The sequence below is a fragment of the Vanessa atalanta genome, chromosome 3 (genome assembly GCF_905147765.1).
Source record: "Vanessa atalanta chromosome 3, ilVanAtal1.2, whole genome shotgun sequence".
Lineage (NCBI taxonomy): Eukaryota > Metazoa > Arthropoda > Insecta > Lepidoptera > Nymphalidae > Vanessa > Vanessa atalanta.
The window spans coordinates 8,556,724-8,580,375 of record NC_061873.1 but is presented as its reverse complement, the minus strand read 5'-3'; the positions used below and the strand labels follow the sequence as shown (position 1 = coordinate 8,580,375).

General features: G+C 30.7%; 1 protein-coding gene across 1 annotated transcript in view; it reads right to left on the bottom strand.

The window, feature by feature from the left end:
• Positions 1–19,973, bottom strand: part of LOC125077231 (cAMP-dependent protein kinase catalytic subunit 3) — a 31,423-nt gene extending 11,450 nt beyond the window's left edge. Inside the window, exons 1-3 of the mRNA XM_047689109.1 lie at positions 19,525–19,973; positions 2,154–2,322; positions 694–803 (exon numbers count right to left, since the gene is read on the bottom strand). Of these exons, the coding sequence (XP_047545065.1) occupies positions 694–803; positions 2,154–2,322; positions 19,525–19,702 (457 nt within the window). The 5' untranslated portion in view covers positions 19,703–19,973. The remainder of the gene's footprint in view (positions 1–693; positions 804–2,153; positions 2,323–19,524) is intronic.
• Positions 19,974–23,652: the final 3,679 nt, after the last annotated feature.

Here is a 23,652-nt window from a genome sequence, read left to right as displayed (position 1 = left end):
TATCTTTTAAGCCATTTTGTTGGATGTGTAATAAATTCGAAGTGGATTTAGTATTCTTATCAAAATAACAGAAGTGCCTACTGTTATAAAATTTTACTTGGTGTAATGAAATAAAGTTGGCACGGAACGAATACGATGACGTCATTCTATCAATCACTGCACCAAAACGCCACAGAGGAAATACATATACCTTGAAACAATCCACTCGCCGACTTAAGTTTTTATTCATTTCTGTTAAACACCATACTATAAACCTAATTTGTATACTACTAATAATGTCTATATAATGTTTTATCTAAATTCTACATATTGATTGACGGCTTTGTTTTTTATTAAACTTAAAATTGTATCTGGTCAAGAATTAGCTAACCATATTATACTACAGTTTGATCTTAATTAAATACAGAGTGGATAGGTCATAAGAATACGATTTTATTCGCAGTTTCAGCTCTGAAATTTTTATAGTGGAATATAGGTTTACTCTTGACCGCAATCTGTACAATTATGTCAAGATGTAGTCGACGATGGAGCGAGAAACCTATAAGTGCTTCATATGATCACTTTGTAAGAACAAAAGCTAAACATGGTCAGGGAATCTGCATCTGCCCCCTTAAATCAAAACGAAGCCTTTGCACTGCAGGCGTCATTAAGGTCCAATTTTAAATATTAGTTTAAAATTATTTATAATCTCACCGATACTATTGCTGAAACGGCCTGCGTTTCTCAAATAAGAGAATAGTTCTCCACCACACACGTAGTCGAACAGCATGTAGAGGCAGGAGTCATCGTGTGTCCACCATCGTCTGCAAACAAATTTCTTACTATTAGGTTTTTCATGAAGTGCTCTTATATGTTTCGCAATATTATGAATTACTAGTTGCCCGCCACGTCGTCGGGTGCTAGACATAAAAATGTCTTTACTTGTGGTTCAAATTTTTTTCATACCATATTTTCTTACAAAATCGGTTCAGTGGCTTCATCGTGAAAGAGCAACAGACAGACAGATACACAGTAAAAAATTTTGCATTTATAAAATTTGTATAGATTATTTAACTAGTAACATTTTCTTGTAAATAAAAAAGCAAATACCTCGTGGTTGTTTTACTCTTATAAGTTTTCTTATTATTTTGTATAATTGGATAGAAAAAAACGTCTTTAGTGCAAAGACAAATATGTAGTTGTGGAGCACAAATAGGGAATGTTTGGAACATTTCCATTAGTGAACTTCAAATGTTCTTCCAAAACAGGATTTGTTGTCCGATAAGCGGAGAGTGGAGAATTGCGGAGCACTTATAGAAAATAATATATTAAGAAAACTATAATTATTCAAATTGACAGCTAGTAACGAATGTTTAATCGTTCGATGTTTGATATTCGAATATATCACAGTTGCTGTCAATAAAAAGAATTGAGGGTGATGATTGCCAGATCTGCGTCTGATGAGGCTTGCCCAACACGTGTGCTAAGATCGTGCGGCATGCTCGCTCGGACCTTTGACTCGCTGGCGAGCATACTTTTGTACGTACGAACTCCGAAGTGCAATAGTGCAAATCAATCAATCTTTAAATACGTATGAAAACGCTTAACAATTAAGCTTTGAATAATATCTGAATTAATAAAAAAATCTAGTTCCAGTATACACATGGATTTCAAAAGGGGCAAGCACTGAATTTTCATATACTTTTAAGTTTGTAATTGATATCGTGCTTGGCGATGAATAAAGACATCGTGAGGAAACCTGTCGGATGAAAGTCTGTTAATTCCACTAACAAACATTATAACTACGTAGGGACAGGCTCAAAGCCGTCCCCAAAAAAAAGGGAAAGGGGGATTAGTCCAGCTGTGGGACATATACAGGATGTTACTTTACTTTTTTATGTACAGAATTGGTAAATTACTTACCATTGAACTAAAAGTATATTAATGTTGATACTTCTTTGATTGATTGAAAAACATTACACTTTCCTTTTTTTTTAGAAAATATATTCTCAAAACAATTGAATACTAAATTTATAGTAAGTACCTAATATTTTACAACAAATACCTACATGTGATAATGCCTACTAGAATAATTGGCTCCGAGCCGATGTTTTTCTCTTACTTACGTCATACAAATCGTATGTACCCTTATTACTTCAAAACAAATAACTTACAAATTAACTATGAAAGGATGATTGATTTCTGCCAAAATGCTCTTCTCGTTCATGACATGGTCCACTTGTTTCAAACGGATAACATCTGCCATGGACAAAATTTTCATAGCCAAATATTCGTCCGCGGCTTTGTCCCGGCAGAGACATACACGGCCAAAAGTTCCGGTTCCTGAAACAATAAACACAGACATTTGAAATTTCAGTAAAGTAAATATTAAAGTTTAACATTATTATTATTTGTCTGCATTGCATGCATCATTTATGGGCCAGCTTATTAAGTAGTAGATCCTGGAGACCTGGGCGGCAACCCCGAATGACAAGAAATTCTTGGCGGCAGGTAGTCCAAAGTCATGGTTATTGACTCCTGTTGTAAAGTAAAGCCGGTAAAGCATGAACTCGTTCAGGTTGGACATGAAAATTATTTTTAGGTTCTTAATTAAAAACATAGGCAAGTCAGATTTTTTTTCAGTCAGGACTTGATCTAACACTTAATTATGTATACGGTATGAGTATATCTGACCGATACATTATAACTATTAGTAATATGTCTAACAAGATCGCGGTGGTATTGAATTTTAATATCTCTAATTTATTCAATTAAGAATTCTGATAAACTCAAATAAAGAATAATTATAAAAAAAAACAGACTATCAACATGAATCATTCAATTTTAAGTACAGATAGATAGATGATAGTTGTTATTGTATTATTAATACGCTGGACAATAATCTGATACAGTATACGGAGCAACTTTCGTGAAATCTGATGAATCATAAACGGCATTCCCAATTACGATAAAAATATTTACCTTAAGTATCTTCTAACATATTGCCCTCCAGTAATACTTGCAAATAAACAAAAAATAAACTATACTGAAACAATTCTTCGTAAGCATTCGCCTTTATTTCGTCTTTCAGTATCATGAATCAGCGCTTCTCTACTACATTATTATTGCAGCCTAATATTAGAATAAATATTGTATCATCGGACTGATTTTTAACTAAAAATTGCCCGTAAATTTACATACTTCATCGTGTTAAATTCAAAATTGATATTCTTGATGAAAAATTCTAATATTATTTGAGTTAAATATATATTTTTGTACAAAAATAAACTTTAAGCATTGTTGACTGCTAAATGCTAAATTAATTAATACTTGTACATCTCTTGTAAGGCGATAATCTCCTGAGTGTGTCGGATGTATCAACTCGATGAAATAAATTCCAAGCCTTTTCTTCAAACAGAGAGATGACGTTTGCCCAACAATGAGTCATTTACATTCAGTTAAATTATTTTACTTTTACAAATGTCTATTAGTAAATATCATAAATGCAAAAGTAACTGTTTGTTTGTCTGTTGCTCTTTTACATCCAAACCACTGAAACGAATTTGATGAATGCCAAGGCTAGACATACTCGTAGGTTACTTTTTATTTCTAACACCTGACTACCAACGTCTTAAACGCGAGTGAAGCTGCGGGCGACCAATGATATTTTAAAAAACACTTTATCTACCTTTAAAAAATAAACAATGCGATATTAAATACATTTTAATACATTAAAAACCTTTTAGCTGTGGCTAGTGTTGATGTAAAGTGATTTATTGAGGAAAGTCAACGACTCGACAGCGCTTTCAATATTTTCTCTTCTTTTAAAATGACATCACATTAGATTTATCAGCTTGATTCTTCATTGGGCAATCGCCTACGTTAATTTTATATAACAGTGAAAACAAACGAATTAAGTTATCTACAAGAAAGGGAACGGATATAATGTGTTATTGAATATTCGGTTATAAACGTATTCAAGAAAAATCACATAAAACATTAACGTTATTTCATAAACATTCTTTAATCACGTTCGTAATTTGCGAGTGCAAATACGTAAAATATGCTATTAAATATATACATTGTTGCTTAAATCGTCATGGAGAGTAATTTGCGTAATGTTTGATATTTTTAAGCGGCTATGACGCCGTACTGTTTCGTAAGTCCCTACTTCCAACTTTATTTCGGCGATATCTTGCGCAAGGTGGGCAAAGATAGCACAGGTTTACATGTAACCTACAAAATCCCGCTGCTGCTTCTGGAGAGGATAACGACTTGTAAATAAGCAAATAATTTATACGAAATTTATAAAAAAATATCTGATATTTTTGTGACTAATTCAATTTTGATATATACTTAAATAATATCTTTTGAAATAATATTATAAATTGATATGAGAAATTGTATACTGGAATAAGTCATAAAAATCCAATTAATAATTGTTAGTAAAGGAATTCACCAATTGATTCGATTTCAATTTCCTCTGAAACCAGTTTTAGCTTAACGATTTAACTTGGAGCAAACTAGATGCGAACAAATTACTTCATTACATAATTCAATGGTATCTCAAATCAATTTCAATCAAATATTATATAATTGACTTTGCAATTTATAAAATAGGAACCTTGTAATCGGAAGTTTAGAATGGCATAAACAAACACCATTTCTTATTGAAGGTATACAGTCTCTGTCTTTTAATATTAGAAAGAAAAGGACATAATGATAGAACAAAACAACGAACTATGATGGTACAAGTTTGACTACTTTCACTGTCAGCATAACGCACATAACGGATCCGACGCCAACTTTTACGTCACTATAGTATTTTGTTACCAACGTCATCACAACAATAAAATGATAAAATTGATAAAACTATACAATAATTACATTTTTTTGTTTAATTATAACGATTAATGATATCACTTCAAGTGCGTTTTATTTCGTTTTATCTGTAACATTTTTGCCGGTTTTTTTCATACGACATTAAATACATCACTAAATATAGTATTTAATTTATCGAAAACAATCACTACTCTAATTGATTTGATCTATTTTTGTGCTTTTCGATTAAAATAAAAAATATACAGCCTTGGAAGGTGTGCATTCAGGTGGCACGGCAACCTCATCCTTTCAATTTCAAGTCCAATGTCTCATTATTTATTTAACATTGAATATTCTTAGACTTATTTCGATAAATTATGTCACGTATTTTTTCTCGTTATGAATCATTAGTTTTATTTATTTATTTTGTAAAACTAAATATAAAATAAATATAGTAGTTTAAAAGTTATCTAACCTATAATATTTATTAAAAAAAAAGATAAAGTAGACATTTTTATCCGTTTATGAAATTTAATAAAAAAGTAATAGCTACTTATCAGTAAACAAAATTGCAAATGTAAATAATGTGTATATGTTTGTTCTACATTTCTAGATATAGTATGTTAAAATTTGATGAAAAGAGAACGCTTTAACCAATTATGGCCAGAATAGAAAGGGATTCAAAACATGTAGACACAGGTCAGTATCATGAATTCTAAGACAGATGCTTTTACTTGCATATTTATTTGTTTTTTACTCACAAAATACTAATAAACTACTAAACTACACTTTTAGTGCCGAATCGATAAATATTCTAGCAATAATGAGAGGTTATTTATGCGCTAACAGAATTATTATATTTAATTAAGAAGCGATGAGAACAGATATTTTTATGTCCGCCGTAAACCTCGATATTACACATAAAAGTCATATGATGATGAGAGACGGGATGTGCTATAACATGTTTAGTGTCAAATAAAGTACGTTTGGAAACAAACCTTGTTCCACATTCAGGCTAAAAGTGGGACCTACGATGTAATTAGACGTTGCACTTCTGTGGTGAACTCAGATATTCATCTATTTCAATTACTGTTTGACTATTATTCTTGATGACGTAATTTACTAGGAACCGATATGGCCCAGTGGTTGGATCACGCTACTCTTATCTTACGATTGCGGGTTTCCTACGTAAGCAAGTTTTCACGTGCTTATTTTTTGTTTATAATTCATTGTTCAAATATCGTGTGGTAACTTACACTTGGCGGATGAAAATTTGTAACATGTATATCCAGCAACCCGCAACGGATTTATATTTTTAATGCAACATATACTTTGCTTATTCAATAACGAGGTTTTTTAAACTTACATGGATACCATATAAAGTTTTTGTACACATTTTTGTATGATTTTTGGACGCTATTTACCAGATCCAACTTGTTTGGACATAACAATAAAATAGATGTTGCGATGGAAATAAAATTTCATTAGTTGTACCGTTCATCTCAAAATTCAGACATTTTATATTATAAATTTCTAAAGCTTTTTCTTCATTTATATGCAACATCAGACAACTTTCTTATCCCGAACGTATCGGAAAGAAGTATATTATGTTAATTTCAAACATTTAAATTTCAGACACAATTATTTGAATTATTTTTTGTAATTAATAATAGCTTAAAAGTGAGGGGTGAGGTGAATATACAATTTAACTCATTATTTTTTTAATTTATGATTAAATCTTGTCGTAGCGGCTTGCAAGATTTAACCATTAATTTAAAAAAATATTAATGATCCTCGACAAAAACAACTTTAACAAACCAACATCGTTTAAATATTATTACACATTTGCAAGTAAATTACTTTTACTTTTATATTTTATAAAGCTCAAGCATATTTCGTGGTGATAATCTTTTTTTTTAGAATAATAATCGTCAGTTTGAATATAACTTCAACGTAAACTTTTCCGCTTTCGTTGTGACCTTACACTTGTAAATTGTTTTTAAAATTTTACACTTTAAATCGAATGTTTTTCCAGACACTTTATTAATATCACACATAAATCTGTCCTCGTGTTACAAGAACAAACAACGCTGATATAAATGTTGCCATCCCCATCGCATGTCAAAATGTGAAGTTTAACTTGTAAATTTGGAACGAATCCAATAAGTCATAGCAAATCTGCGTCCGAGGGCCGTCAGCAGACAAGTCACAACAGTTGTTAATATCAAGATTAACTAAATATTCTAAGGGTACTTCCTAATTTCTCTTCGTGTACTTAATTAATAAATATAATTATGTACAATTAAAGAGGAATCGGAGTTTCGATATCAAACATCACGAAATGAAATAATCTTTAAAACGTTAGGATATTAAGTTATCTGGAAATTATTATCCTAACGTAATTCAAATAATAATATTGATGACAATAGTCTTTCTTTAGTACTAGTAACATTCTGAATACAATGCCTTCCTTCCAACATTAGTCAGGGCGATCATCCCTAACTGAGGCTAGCGATCAATCTCATTCGTCTCTTCTCCATCCTACGTGACATTGGCGAAATAATCTGTGACCTGTCGGCACAACTAAAAGCCATTAAATTAAGATTGAATTGAACTGAGACTAGCCAACTGCGCAGCCTGCGCAGAGCATAAGTGTGCACAAACTGTTTGTATATATATAACTATATGTTCTAACAAAGGTTCACTCTCTATTTCCTTATTATCATAGATCGAATCAGATCAGATCAAAGTTCGATAAGAGCGAAGAGGATGCAAACCAAAACTTCTGCTGAACATTCCGTGACAGAATAAACTGACCCAGCAGGAATCCAGTTTTGGAATGACTTGTCCAACGAAGTAATAAAGATACATGTGTATTAAGTAAATGTATCAGTAAATAAACTTGATAGGATTATTATGCAATCTGGAGTAATATTAGATATTTAGTTTTGCAAGCACAGTCTAATACTGCATTTAATCAAAACCTGCTATCTTACCATAAAAGTGAACTGCAACACTCAAGGATAACAATCGTTATTTCGTCCAATTACTACACGGAAAAACAGAAAGCAGTTTCATACATCTTTATAATTGTTTGTAATATAACAGTAATGTTATAAAACTCGGTTATATTGTGGTAAACGATATTCAGATCACGAATATTATTCATAAGTCTTCTTTCTCATTGTCGTATTAAAATAAAAACAAAATACCGAGTCTTTTATTTGTATTCGTACAATTTATTTACATTAAATTTTATAAAACTATTATATGAGTACTACTTTTCGAATATGAGTATTTTTTATCCCCTTAGTAGTTTTTACTTTAAAAATCAATTTTTTTTAGCATTAGCAGCCCGTAAATGTCCCACTGCTGGGATAAAGGCCTCCTCTCCCTTTGAGGAGAAGGTTTGGAGCATATTCCACCACGCTGCTCCAATGCGGGTTGGTGGAATACACATGTGGCAGAATTTAATTATTAAAAATCAATAAGAAATTGTAATGCTTGTACATTGAATAAATAAATTAGACACCCTGATACTTTTTTTTTAATTATATATTTACTAGAATATCATAAAATTCAACGTATTTAGATCTCTTTGTCACGAAGTGAATGACGTTGTAATAATTAAATTCTGTCATGCGTTCCTAACATCGCGTGCAACGTAAATAGGTTAACAAAATATTATATTATGGTAATAAGCTAAAATAAGCTTGTCAGAGAAAAGCAAATCACTCTTGAAAATTAGAGCAGGTGATTATTGCTTGAATAAATTAGTTTGGTTTGATGCTTTTGTATTAAATGATTGTACAAAAATCATAAATACATAGAATATGTATATTTTTATACACTTTAAATAATTAGGACCATTTTTTTAGTAGTATCATTAAATAAAAAATATTATTTCCCACCCAATTCATTGAAGTTTTATGTAGGTAGTTAGTTATAAAGAAAAAAAAAACTAAAAAAAATCAGAGACAGAACTTTAGAAGCAGTTAAGCCTAGCTTTAAACTGAAACCGGTTTATTTAAATAAATATATAAATTGATATATTAAGAAATATATAAATAGTTATTATGCTAAAATATCTATTAATATATCATAACAGTATAAATAACCTAAATCGACGTAGCGTTATATGTAGATAAATTATTTAAAATTACGTTAAATTAAAAGCGAGAAGTGTCACGTATATGACAGTCTAGTAAAGATGACATTTCCTAGTTTTAAATAGCAACTTTAGAGCGTCAAATAAATATTACATTTCTTAAGAATCTAATAAAAAATTATAAACGGTCCAGTCAGCTTAGAATAGGTAACATAATATTTAGTTTCTGAGAATTGGTTGGCACCTCCGGCAATCTTTGCAAACGGCTATTATCTCCGGTATTGAGAACAGTGATTTAAAAACAAATTTTTCATCACAATTAAAGAAGTCACAACAACTTCACTTAGTAAAAATACAATCAGTAAAATCAAAATAATTTCCTGTTCCTAAAAATAACATAACAAAAATTCACCTCACGTCTTTTCAATGATAACGTAGACTGTTTATGATGCAGTTAAATGTAATGTATTATTTATATTGGGGACGGGAAAAAAAACAATCGCGATCTTCATATGGTTTAATGATCTTAAATCGTGACGCGTGAAATCGGAAATTGCTCTCAGGAACTCGACGAATGCTGCCTGTTTTTATAAGCCGATGACACTACGGAAGTAATATACAGTACACCGTGCAGAATAACTAAATGTACCGTAGCGAGATACAACATTGACACCCATTCTCAATTATAAAACACTCTTTCAATTATTACGTAATAAGATAACATTCTTTAAACACGTAATATTTTTATTGACCTTAAACTGTCTGTGCTCAAACAATTCGAAGTCGTTTTAAACGATTACTGACTGAAATTCTTAAGACAACGCAATTTGTAATTGCTTGGCCTTAATTAATTCTATTATAATTTTAAGTATACTTGATAATATCATAATTCAATAATAAAAAGGCAATGATTAAAAACAGACAATTATTGTACCCATACTTGTGTATGTAAAACATAGACGGACCAGTGGTGCTATTACGGATATAGCATAGCAACTGTTGCTATCAATTTGTTTTTTGTGGTTTAATAAATGTTGCAGTCGATAAATCAGTATTATGGAGTATTATGCTATTGCATAGGTCTATAAAACTGATTTATATATTTTTTTTATTTGATTCGATTTCATATCAATCCGCAACAAATATTCGATAGCAACAGTTGCTATGCTATAACCGTAATAGCACCACTGAACATCTGATCTATCCTGCCTTAAATGTTTGTATGAGATGGTAAAAATACTGAATTACGTACTTATTTGAAATAGTTTATTGTGAAAACTAGCTATAAGTAAATCGAATTAAAAGCTGTCCGTGCCCTTACACATACGTTTTACTACAGCGTGGGATGACTATTAATAATTCTAATATTTACATCGTGATATATTTTTAGATATACTTTATTGTCTCTGGCATGAAAAGTTAATTAATTAAAACAGTACTTAGGGATTACTTGTCTTAAACGTACCATACAATGATATATGAATTTGCCAAAATAGTTATTTCTCTGTTATATTTAAAATGTCAATAAATAAATGATTATTAAGATCATCGTCATATCATATAATTCGGTATATTTGACTATTTTTTTAATTATACAACTTTATTGCCTTTCATAATCCATTGTACGTTGCCTCATAAGTGCTTGGTATTTTAATGTGTCTAATTGCTATCAGTTCTCTCTTTACTCAGACGAAAATTAAAAGATTAAACCTTTAACAGTATTATGGCTCACAGTAATGCGTGTGCTGTGTGCATTATGATATATATTTTTAATTTTAGTTATGATGTATTTTGAAGCACTTATTAAGTTCTTGTCAGGATGTAAGTCTAAATTTTTATGGCTATGGTACCTTCTTTACCGACTACGTACATTTTAATTTTAAGAACTTAAACAAATATATAAAAATCGAAATTAGAAATAGCTACAGAACTAATAATGATTGGAATTGTAACAAGCATAGCAGAATTTCCTCGTTGACTGGCAATTCCGATTATAGGAGGACGATAAATTGGGCAGGCCTCCCGTCACCAGTAGAAGCGATAATACGGAATGCTGTATCAATACTTATAATACTGACTATTGCCGCACGGCCAAAACTACTAAATTTAGAAAGCTGAATATAGAACATTATTTTTTTATTTTATAACGTACGCATTTGCTAAGATATTTTTTTTGGAAATTACAACTTAAAGAAAAGAAACGTGTGGGATTTATAAAAAACAGCCAGTCATCAATATAAAAATAATATATTTGATGACCCTAATTATTATTTAATTATAAATATTTCCTCTTAATATTCGAAATTGTCACTCGAATTTATCATTATATCCAGTGTAGCCTAGACTTTTGTAAAACAGTAAAAAATTATAGCTGTTTGCCAACAGTCATATAAAAAGAAACTGCTGTAATAACTGGGATTACTTCGACGTTTGACGTTAAATGAAAGGGATATTCGTAAAGATTACAAACACTATATTATTTCCATCAGGCTTGTGCAGACGGCACGTGTTGGCAGCCATCGATATACTAATCTTTCATAACAATGTTAAATTTACTGGTTTCTTCATTCCAATAACAATATACATCTCGTAAAAGCTATTGAAAGATAATATTCATCAATAAAATATATGCAGATACATAAAAGTGTTGACGCAAACGAATTATTTAAACGTGATTTTTTATCTTCTTTGATTGAACAGCTTTTTTAAATCTATCAGGTTTCATGCCATTTGTAAAAAATGACTTTCACAAAAAGTGATAGTTTTTCAAACTTATCGCATTTTTTTTATAATATAGGTAGGGCGGCCTATCGGGCCACCAAACGGTAAGTGTCCAAAACATTACCAATGCGCCAAAAACCTTGGAAGCTAAGATGTGTTACACTGGCTCAATCACCCTTGAATCCAGAACACAATAACACTAAGCATTCATGTTTGACATTAGAATTTGTGATAAGTGAGAATTAGATTTAAGCAATGCCTATTAAAATCTATAATTTATTTTAAAGGTTTTTTTTTATTATGTATTGTCACAAACTATTATAATATAGATCGTTATATATTTAAATATAGCTATTATTTAATGTCTCATGATTATCACCTGAAAAAGATCGTAGGCATATAATCTCACTAAAAAGATCACGTATGTTTTGTCTTAATATTGATAGAAGCTTAAAAATTATGGTAATATTGTCTTTGTCTTAATCTCATTGTCTATTAAATATAACAGTACGCCAGAAGGCTATGTAAGAGAAGATTCTATGCCACTTTACTTAACTTTGTTATAATAATTACGTATATAGAATAAACAGTTAAATAAGACAAATAACTTAAACATGATAATAGTAAAGCTATAAATATTTTTATCGCAGAGGTAATATCTCTGAGAAGTCATAGATAATATGTTTTCCCTATCAAAACGGATGAAGAAGAATCAAAGGTTTTATGTGAATTAAGATTAGGATATTTAATTTTTGTTTCAGACAACTATTTTTACATATTTACTAAAAATAACAAATAGGTAAATATAATTTTGTTAAAAACACTTAAAAGATATTTTGATTTATAAAATATTCAAACGAAATTTTACAACACAATTAACAAGATTAATTTTAAATGAATTAACATTCATTTAACTTTTGATCGGGATCACTTTTAGGTGGTTAAAGTGGTTACAAATAATGTTACATATTAAAGCATGGAATTAAAATTATCATTTGAACTAATCACTATTTAAAAAACAAATGACGAATTGAATATTTCTTTGTCCATGTATTTAGAGAAAGAAGATATTTTTTATTATTTGTTCTATTTTTAAATACTCGTCATAATCAAAATGAAAATTATAATAATTTATAACAACTCCTTGTAAATTTTCGTGTGAGTAGTATTTTTCATTGAGAGCACTAAGATTTTACTAGGAATCACCCCACAACTGACGGTAGTCTAGCTTTGCTTATACATAAATACGATACATGGAAGAAATCACAGAATGCTAATCATATATTCTGTAATGTAAATAAGCATTAGATTGAATAAACTGCTTTTATATAAGCTTAAGTATTAGAGTGTTTAAGGAAAAGCTCTGGATTTAATGGCTTTACACCTAAGTCAATTAACTCAACTAGTTTCTATAAATGGGATAACATCATCAGGGTCTCTGCTTTTGGTTCCCTTAGTTTATTTCGATGGAATAAGGATTTTGTATTGTTCGTTTGTATTTAACTGTTGGTTATTATTGTAATAGCGAAACTTTAATTAGCTAAACCAAACAATGGAATATTTACAAATATTTCTTGACAGTACTTTACAACGTACAAATTCAAAATATACTTTATTCAAGTAGGCTTTTAGAAGCACTTTTGAATCGTCTTTTTACAGAAATGTATTAAGCGTAAAGCTACATATGTAAGCATACGTTATATAAACATATGTCTCTCCAACAACTAAAATATATATATAATCTATATTGATAGCTGTTAATCTGGCACCTTGATAAGTTAAAGCGCCTTGAAGCACACAAGCCATTTTATAAATAAGAAAATAAGTCTTTGCTACGTTTAAAAGCTTTTGCTCAGCATAAATAAGTTACTTATAATAATTAGTTCTTGTAAATTAATACTTTTATTAAGCATAATTAAACTTAAACTAGGATTAAAATACATATATATATAAAATCCAATGGTTTTAAATGAAAAAAGATTTATTTAAAAACATTGGATTAGTTTTATTTATGTACGGTCGAAAGTGACATCTGATGGTGAGTGGTCACCATTGAGACCTGTGGATATGGCACTGTAAGATATATAAATATATAAATGTCAAAGTGCCACTAACCTATGGTTAAATGTTACGTTACATGAAACGCGTAGTATAATAAAAATATGCTATTTATGTTGTAAACGTGCATGTTTTTTGTACATATGAAACCTGTATATGACATTTGACAGTAGCAACAATAATCTTAACATTACTGATTATTATTATTTTGTCACTAATTAAAAAGCTCAGCTCGTGTAAGCTGCCACAATACTTTAAGCTTCTTGAGTGCAGATAATTGTACAACATTCGCATATGATAAAGTTATGAAAGTATATCAATCACAAGAGCTTATTGTATTATTCTATAAAATTACAGGTCGTCGTACTTATCATTAAAATATATTGTCAAAACTTCAACGAGTGTTTCCCAGAAGCGTGGGAAGATCGTGAGTTCCTTTTAAATAGGTCGTTTCACCGGAAGAGAAAGATTCGGCTCGTATAAATTGCATTTGTTATTTTTGTTTAGCAAAAATATGGATTAGTAGGGCATGGCAAGTGATCGTACTATTTATTTGATCCATTAGTCTACTGATATTCATTTTTCAACCTAAATTGATTAAGCGTAAATTTAGCTAAGAGATTTACCGCAACACGAATCACTGAATAAAATAAAGCGTTAAGCTTCTAAATTAATGAAATTGGATAAATACGATTATTTATTTAAAATATCTTATGTTTATTTTTCCTAGGTTAATCCGCAATACTTTCCAATTACATTATAGGCAATAAAACAAATATGCTGCCTAATTTTTAACACACCTTGTCTCTTAGCTCGCTTCACTTTCGAGTTTATTGACTCAACGACACATATAACTTGCGACAAGCCCCGGACTTGACGAAAATCGTCTTCGATTACCTTCACTCGGTTATATAAACAAACCCGTTTGCCGAAGTTGAACTTTGTTATTTTCGAAAAAGAAAGATTTACGTTGGTTTACGAAGATTTACGATTTACTATTCTTGGCTCGATCCATCGAGGAACAATAAAACCATAAATTAAATATAAAACTTTTATTTTTCTACTTCTATTTTTGAATTTTAGTGAGTTGATACAGAAGGCAGTAAAATGAGAAATATTCACATTGACAAAAAATCTACTTTATTTTAACGACATAAGATTGAAAATTAAAACTGAAATGGTTTGTATGATTACAATTACAAGTCACCAATCTGATATCTATCATTGTAAAGTAAGGTCAATCAAAGAGCTAAAGAAATTAACATTTCCACGACCCACACGAAGCGGACGAGTGTTTGTGTCAGAGAAAGCGTTATCGTTATTCGGATACGTATCTTGAAGTCGTCCGCTGATGTCTTACATAACGCCACTTCTACTGAGTACGCTACAGGAATAGCAGAAGTTAAATTCACTTTCAACGATTTATTTGAATTCCTCGCATTGACCGTCCAATAAAAAATATTACATATTATACTTTAGACAAAATTATATGCCTATGTATTGTTTTTTATTATACTTATCATCAATCTTGTATCCAAAGACATAGTAACATTATAAATAAATGAAAACTTTATTCATAAGGTTCATTATAAGCACTTTTAAATTGCCATTTTACAATCAGCTCGCAAACCTGGATGTAGATATTATCGAAAAATATTATTGTTGTGTATAAATGGTAATCATTTTATATAGATTTTAATAGAATTAATTTTGTTTATTAATTTTGAATCCTTAAAATAACTGTATTATCAAATAATAATGGGACACTTCTTCGGATATAAAAATTGATTGGAAAATATTTACCGACAGTATTTTACGTACCAAAAAAATAAAACTCAATATCAGGTCGGAGTTTTGAAATTAGCACTGTTTACACTGCCTTATCTGTGAGCCTTCTGTTATCCGCCTGTCTGTGTGTTACGGATACGCCGTCCTTCCGAATTCTGAGAGTAAGGGGATTTTTTATTATAAAACAGGCAGGTGGACGGTTAAACGGGTCACCGGATGTTACTTACCAGCAGGTGACCCTCTTGCCTGTGACCATCGGCCATAGATGCTAGACATTGAAATCGTAAGAAATATTAACCACTCTTTACAACAGCAATGCATCATCAACCGTGGGAACTAAGATATTATGATCCATATAGCTGTAGTTATACTGGCTCACTTACCCTTCAAATCTGATCATTACAATACATAATATTCCTATTCACATATAAATAAATAACGTGAACTATGATATGTCCTGCGCATTTGGCTACTCTCCTTTGAGAATGGCATCTTTGGACAAAATCGGTCAGGAGGACATCATCTATTACATCCAAAAATATAAAGCGTATATATAAACCTAACGCTTCGCACAAATGCATTCATCGTATTAAATCGTTATGAGGTTTCAAGTTCACCGCCCGTATGCACAATACGCATTTTCATTTGCATTAATTCTTGATATACCTATTATAAACAATAATGAAGATAAGTAAACAGAGTATGGAAACCGGCCAAGGGTACTGCATCGAAGTGCAAGGTGACTCAAGTAATGATCCGAGACAATGATGCAGGTCTGTTGGTGTCTGCGGATTATCAGAAAACTTTATTGCCTCAGCCCTGTTTTCAGGCAAGTTACGAGTTTGTGTTGAAAAGTTATTTAGCTGGTAATATCACAATCCATATAACCAGGTGTAGTACTGACATAAGCAAAAAAAAAAACTCTGGATCTTATTCCTTAATCTATCATCTATTTAGCTCGCTTAGACAAAATAACCACCAATTTATTAAGAAGACTCTTTATAAAAGTGGACTAAACAATATTTAATTAAAACATAATCATCTTATTATGAAAGTGATTTAGTGTCGAATTAATTTGTTCTAAAGACATGTAATAAAAAATCACAAACTTAAAATATGTACGTACAATTCACGTAAATCGAATTATTTATAATATACCTCTAAGTTATTATCGCAATTTGGACTAAATAAAAATGTCTACATTAGTTTATTGTGCATAAGTGTCTAATAAAAATGTTTTTTTACAAAACGCATAAGAGTACGAAATATGACCGTTTCCGTGTGCTCTCATCTCTGGCTGGGGCATTGTTTAACCGACTTTCTTTTTGTAATCTAACCAAACCTAGTTCTGGTAATAAATATCTGTGTGAACTGTGAACTATGATCGCAATCTGAGATTACATTATATTCCACACGTATCGTATAACCGTTTGAATTATTTTTTAATATGTAACATATTTATATAAAATATCTTATTTAAGAATTCAGATTCAATAAAACTAAGAAATATTTATATTTGATTTTTAAACAGATAACTAACTTATGCTATAAATGCGTTTGTTTTGATGTTTGTGATGCTATCACTATCGAACAGTACATATTCTAATAAATTTTGTTATGGTATAGTAATAGTAAAATTGTCTATTATTTATACACATACAAAAATATTTCTGAAATCTAATTAACCGCAAAAAAACAGGTTGATGGGTTTCTGAGAGGAGATGATCGTTTATTTGAATCGCTTTACATTATTATATTTTATATAAAAACATAATACTTTTTTTATAAGTATATACTTTGACTAAAAAAATGTATGTCACTTGCACAATGCACACATCACGGGTCTATAATACTCGTATAATAGCATTTATAACCGCAGGATGCACGTGGCTATATAATATGTCGTTCTAATGTGAAGTTCTGTGAAACATAATAATTGTGGCAACAAATCAAAAAGTGACATTCGTGTGGGAGCACATATAAACTAATTTAATGTTCATGTGTTACGTCGTTATAATGTCGACATTTTAAATTGTTTGGCAAATATTTTATTGGTATAATGATAAGCCTAATTAACAGGTGATATCAATTTATTCCATCAGCAACATTCGGGACATCGCGGTGACACAATAGCATAATTTAATTATTTACTTAGATAATGTCCGTAGGATACCGAATGCGCGTTACTTTCAGATCTCCAAGTTCGCGTGATACACTAACCCACATTCTGTTGCTAATCACGCGTGACAATATAATGACAAACAATATTAGACACAATAAACATTTATCGCTTATTATTATTTATGTTTAATTATAAAAATCGAATAAAATCAATATAATTCCATATCAATAATGTGACTCATTAAAAGATAAGCGTATATATGTTTTATTATTTTCATAAAATTTTTTTATAATAGCCTAAAGGGTAAAACACGAGAATCCGAACCGATGATTGCGGGTTCAAGCCCGGGTAAGCACCACTGATTTTTCATATGCTGCTTTGCTTTCATAACTCATCTCATGGTCAGCAGTGAAGGAATACGTCGTGAGGTATTTCTTGGCTGGATGAAAATCTGAAAAATGTGTATCCACCAACCCACATCGAAGCAACGGAGTAGAATAAACTCCAAAACAACTCAAAACGATGAGGAGGCCTTAGTCTATCGGTGGGAAATTCACACTGTTAGTTCTTTATCTATTAGCCATATATTTTGGTCACCTTTCCAATTGACTGGATGACAGAAACAAAGTCGTGATGCAGTCGTTAGGTACTCGTTACCGTTGTAACTAGGGCGCTGAGAGGATAATAGGTAAACCAGATACATCTGTCTGCGAGACGCTTTGTGCTCTGTTTCATCTTCACAATAGTTTTCCATCTCAGGGATTGCTTTCGATAAGACTTAATTTTTGTCATTATAATTTTTACTATTAACTACAATATTTAAAAGTTAATTTAGTTTATAAATATGTAAATATAACGTAATATGGATATAAACGAATAAGTGACATATATGTACTGATGCAATTATAAAATTTGTAACTTATCGTAAAGCGATAGCGAAGCTTTACTTCATAATAAAAATATTGGTTTTATGTCTTGCACAGATCCTTTGAATTGAGTTTGTAATTCCAGTATTAAATTCACTCTATTTCAGAAGACCTACCTTTAAAAAACAAACAAATTGTTAACTGTTAGGTAATCGACAACACTTCATATACAAAACTCAATACGCAAATAGTTTTAATAAATCTAGCTGCAAATTCCAAATGGCCTTGACTCTTACCTCCCCTCCATATTTAGGTCAAAGGGGGCTTCCTACACCTTTCGCTTTGCAACGATTCGCGACGAAATATTTAGACCAAGGACATTGATATAATTTTATCGTATATTTACAAACCACTAACGCGCTGATTATTCTGAAAATATATATAATGGATAGATAGAACACGAGTAAACTAACATTATAATCAATGCAATTTGCAGGTATGTCGGTCAATAACATTTAACATAAGTACATGTAGGAAAATAGGCACTAGCTGTATTGATTTTATGATTATGTTTTTAGTTTTCGACGGTATTTTTTATTTTCACATATTTCAAACTTCTCATTCACATTACACATACGTGTGAAAAACTTTCGAAGATACCCAGTAAAGGGTCGTAAATAGAGAATGACTCTCTCCGACAAAATTTTAAATTTCCTTATTTTACAGATTAAAAATTTAAATTATTTAAAGTGCAAACAAGTAACAAAACTGAATTCGTTTTAAAAAAAAAAAACAAAACTCAAGATTTCCCTCAAAAATAAATTAGATAAAATTTAAGTCAATATATTATTTACCTATGATCATGTCCAGTCAACCGTCTAAGTATGTATAAAAACTATGTCCTTATCATGAATATAAAAAACGTTTTAGACGACATTTTTACATCAATTCGTTTCGATTTTAAGAAATTACGTGATTTTTTTTATTGTGATTGACAAAAAAACGGGGATAATTTAATTACAGTTTAGTGATACGTATGCCTTTAGTATTATTTAACTTACCGATAGTTTTTAAGATTTGGAGATCTTCTAATTCGTATTCTTTCTCTTCTTCAGAATATTCAGTGTCCGTGGTGGTGGACTCCTGCTCTTCCGTGGAAGATGCCACCGAAAGAGACCGTACATCGGAACTTAGCTCCGAGCTACAGTCTCTAATCAATTTCGCACTAGCCATCATCATTTTAAAATATAAAAATTAAAATTAAAACAAAACTAGAAAATATTTATATATTTTTATACCATTATTTTAATTCTCCATGAAAAATAACTTATCGTTATTAGTTTTTTTTATCACGAAACCGAGAAAAAATATCGTCCCACTTACAGTATATTTATGACAATTTACGAGATATATTTTAAACCAGTTGTTTGATTTTATGTTATGATGAATACGTAGAGTGCAAAACGCGCGATTGAGTTATTTATAAGACACGTTCTCTCCTCAACGCGGTTCGATTCTCACTGGGCGGTAGAGATCGCTCATCGGTGTATCAAACGTTAACGTGCGAAACTCCGGTCCCTAAACAAAGTTTGATAGAAACATTATTTTTAGGAAAATGTATTCGTAAACGTTGTCGAATAAATGTCAGTAATTATTAAACATCGTATTACATACAGACCGACACAAAGGACTGAAATAAGAACCAGTGCATTAATCTCAGAACTTGTCATTTTGTGTTTTGCCGCTATTAATATGAAACTACGAAGTTATTACTCATAAGTCATCACCGTTTTATTATGTTCAAATATTATTCTCGAAATAAGTTCAAACCAAAATGAAAATCACTGTGTCTGGAACGGAATAGATGTTGGAAATAGAAAATATAAAATTTGCCTTGCCGCGCCTGAGCAACAACATAAGATTGGATATTTGTAAAAAATCTTAAAAACCTGTATTCTTTTTCTATAAAATATTTTTTGACATGTTAGGTTGTAAGTAATTATACACTTTATTTTTTAACATGACAATGGTTCAAAACATTCCCAACTTTTTTGACATATGGTATTAGAAAAATATAATTTGGTCATGGGGAAGACATTATTATTAATAGCTTATAGCAAATATGAAAGGACTGCCCCCGCCAGTATGAAACCGCTTAGTTATCAATGATAGCGCGCTTAAAATGGAGTAATATATGACAAGAGAAATATTAGACATAGACATATATAGCAGTATATCGATAAGAGACAATTTAAAGGCTCTGAGAATTAGTCAGCAAATATACTGTCTCCGCATTTTTAACAGAAAAAGGCATCCAACAAAAGTGATGCATCCTCATGGCTGCAGATCTTTTATGTAGTTTTTTCTTACTTTGTGGCTTAATCATGTGAACGTATCGATATAAGACTATGACTAATTGAAGCGGAATCGTCCATAGCTGATTATAGGCTATTAATTTTTGGACTTGAGTTGATCGTTGCCCTTGTTTTATTTATTGTCAGCAGTTATTTATATAAATAATGAAAATCAACGAGAAAGACCTCATGCATTCAAATTCCACAGGGTACTGAATTGTTTAGAAATTGTACAAATTGTACTTACTAGATCTTAGAGCCCGTGGTTTGACAGCGCATTGATTGTGAAAGAACGGACTTACTTATATTTCTTACACTCAATTCAGTCTTGTAACATGCTGATTCAAACGTGTTTATAATTGTCTTCACACACTGAAGTGGCTATGGGCTAATCACAAATGTCGCAGAACCGCAAATTTGGAATAGACATTTTCTGGGGTGCAAACCACACCTTGGCCGTAGTTGGCGTAGTATAGGAATGGCCACCTGATTGTAAATGATCATTTCCGCATGTGCACCGTAAGAAATATTATACATTCTTTACATCACCAATACGCCACCAACCTGAGGAACGAAGATGTTATATCTCTTGGGCTGGCTCACTCACCCTTTAAACCTGAAAACAACAACATTAGGTATTGCTGTTTTGCGGTAGAATATATGATGAATGGGGTATCTACCCAGGTGAGTTTGCAGAAAGAACCCAAGTAATACTCGTAAGGTGGATCTACTCTGAAGGTCGAGTTCAGTGGCATCCCATTGGAGAGGCTATGTACTAGCAATGGACGAGACTAGTTAATAATAATAACGGAGACATACAGTAATACTCTTTTATTATATTAATTTACTCTATTGTTGGTGAATAAATTAAAGAAACACTCGATGTTAGAGCCAACGCAAAACAGATTGTATCCAAAAAATAAATAAATATCGAAGGAAACCGAAATGATGTTTACTTACGACTAGAGCCGAATTAGTCAATGGGTCAATTGACTTTGGACAACGCTCAAAGTTTTATAAACGTTAAACGACTATTTCGATATTAAGATAATACAATCGCGCTACATTTGTGTACAATCTATTCTTATCAATACTCATATTATACATGCGAAAGTAACTCTATCTGTCTGACTGCCTGTCACACTTTCAAAGTTAAACCACTGAACCGAATTTGATGATATTTTATTGATATAACTACTACTTTATTGCGCCTAAAACCTACGAAACACTGCCTCACACTCGTGCGAAAACTATTTACATTTTTATTTTCTTTATTTACCTTACATTCCATTGTGAGCTAGACGCGGGGAAAAATAATGATTCTCGTGTTATGTTATTTTAAATAATAAGATTTCAAATATTGTACAATTCTCACTTACCTCACGCCTCAATTCTTTTTCCGCATTTATATTTAAACGTCCTGTGAAAAGCAATCTGTAGAAAAAGCTTAATGATATTTATTGATGATCATACTTAAATTATTTTATTTTATTACGTCCTACTATTCAATACCATATGTTAGATGAGTATCTTATAGTTCAGTCAGCATAAGTTACGTAGTTTTCAATAAAGTTATTTCGACAAATTTACATATAAGACGTAACTGTTTATAAATTAAAATAAAATCTAGACCTTAATCCTTCCCGGAGCAATTCATTTATGTGAAGTTAGAAGAGTTGAGCAGGAAAAATATGTCATAGCTTTAACCAAATACTGAATATAATATTATAATTACTGTATGGAGATTGATTTCAGTAAAATAAATAGTTATCATCGCATATCTGTATGTCATAACAAAACTAGGAATTGAAAATAATAAAAATATTTTATTTAAAACTTTATTAGGCAACAAGCGTAATATGTATTTACTTACATAGTTAAACAATATATTAATATCACTGAAGTCCGATATATGTGATTTTGGGTTACATTTAAAAATAAATACCTAGATACTTATTACAAATCTTATTAAAAGAAAATTTACAAAACAATATATCTCTTAAAGTGCAATTATTGAGACAGTAAAAACATAAATGAAAATCCAGAGGTTTTTTTAATGTTTTTGTAAACTTGTATTCGTATAGTGGCAGGTGGAATGATTACAAACACTGTTTATATTTCTTTTAAACTTTTTTTCCTATTATATATAACAAAAGTCTTATTCATACATTAACTTTGGGAAACACATTTTAATTTATGCTCTATTATGTTTGCAGATGAAACAAAGACGAACTGAGCCTGGTAAAAACATTTGATTTTTCTTTAATCTGATTGGTCATTGCTCATCATCATTGCAGTAGCAGCTGATGACGCGACATGCCACCAATGAGAGTTCAGTATTTTATTCAGATCAGTCAGGCTTTGGTCATAAGTTAAGAAACTAGCGTTAAAAACATTTTGAATTAAAACACTCTGTATTAATACTTACAAACCAAAAAAAAATACAATGGATCATAGATAAGCGAAATGTATGTTTAAAAAAAAAACAAAAAATATTTGAACTGTCCAGATACCTAAAATTAAAAAAATGAATTTCGAAAGTGAAATTACTGTAACTAGAATAGATAAGCACGTCCTGACACGCGGAAACATGCTTTCTTAGCTACAAGTCTAACACCATACATCAACATTCACATACATACTATTAATATAGCAAATGTTAAATCAAATAATATGGCACTATTAACTATTAATTAATTATTTGTAGTTTTATGTGACATAGATGGATCCATATATAGAAGCTCGATAACGATTCAAAATCCTGTATCGTTTAGTAGCTTTCATATGCTTCAAAATTTTATACAAATTACAAAATACCGATGTCTGCCGATTAAC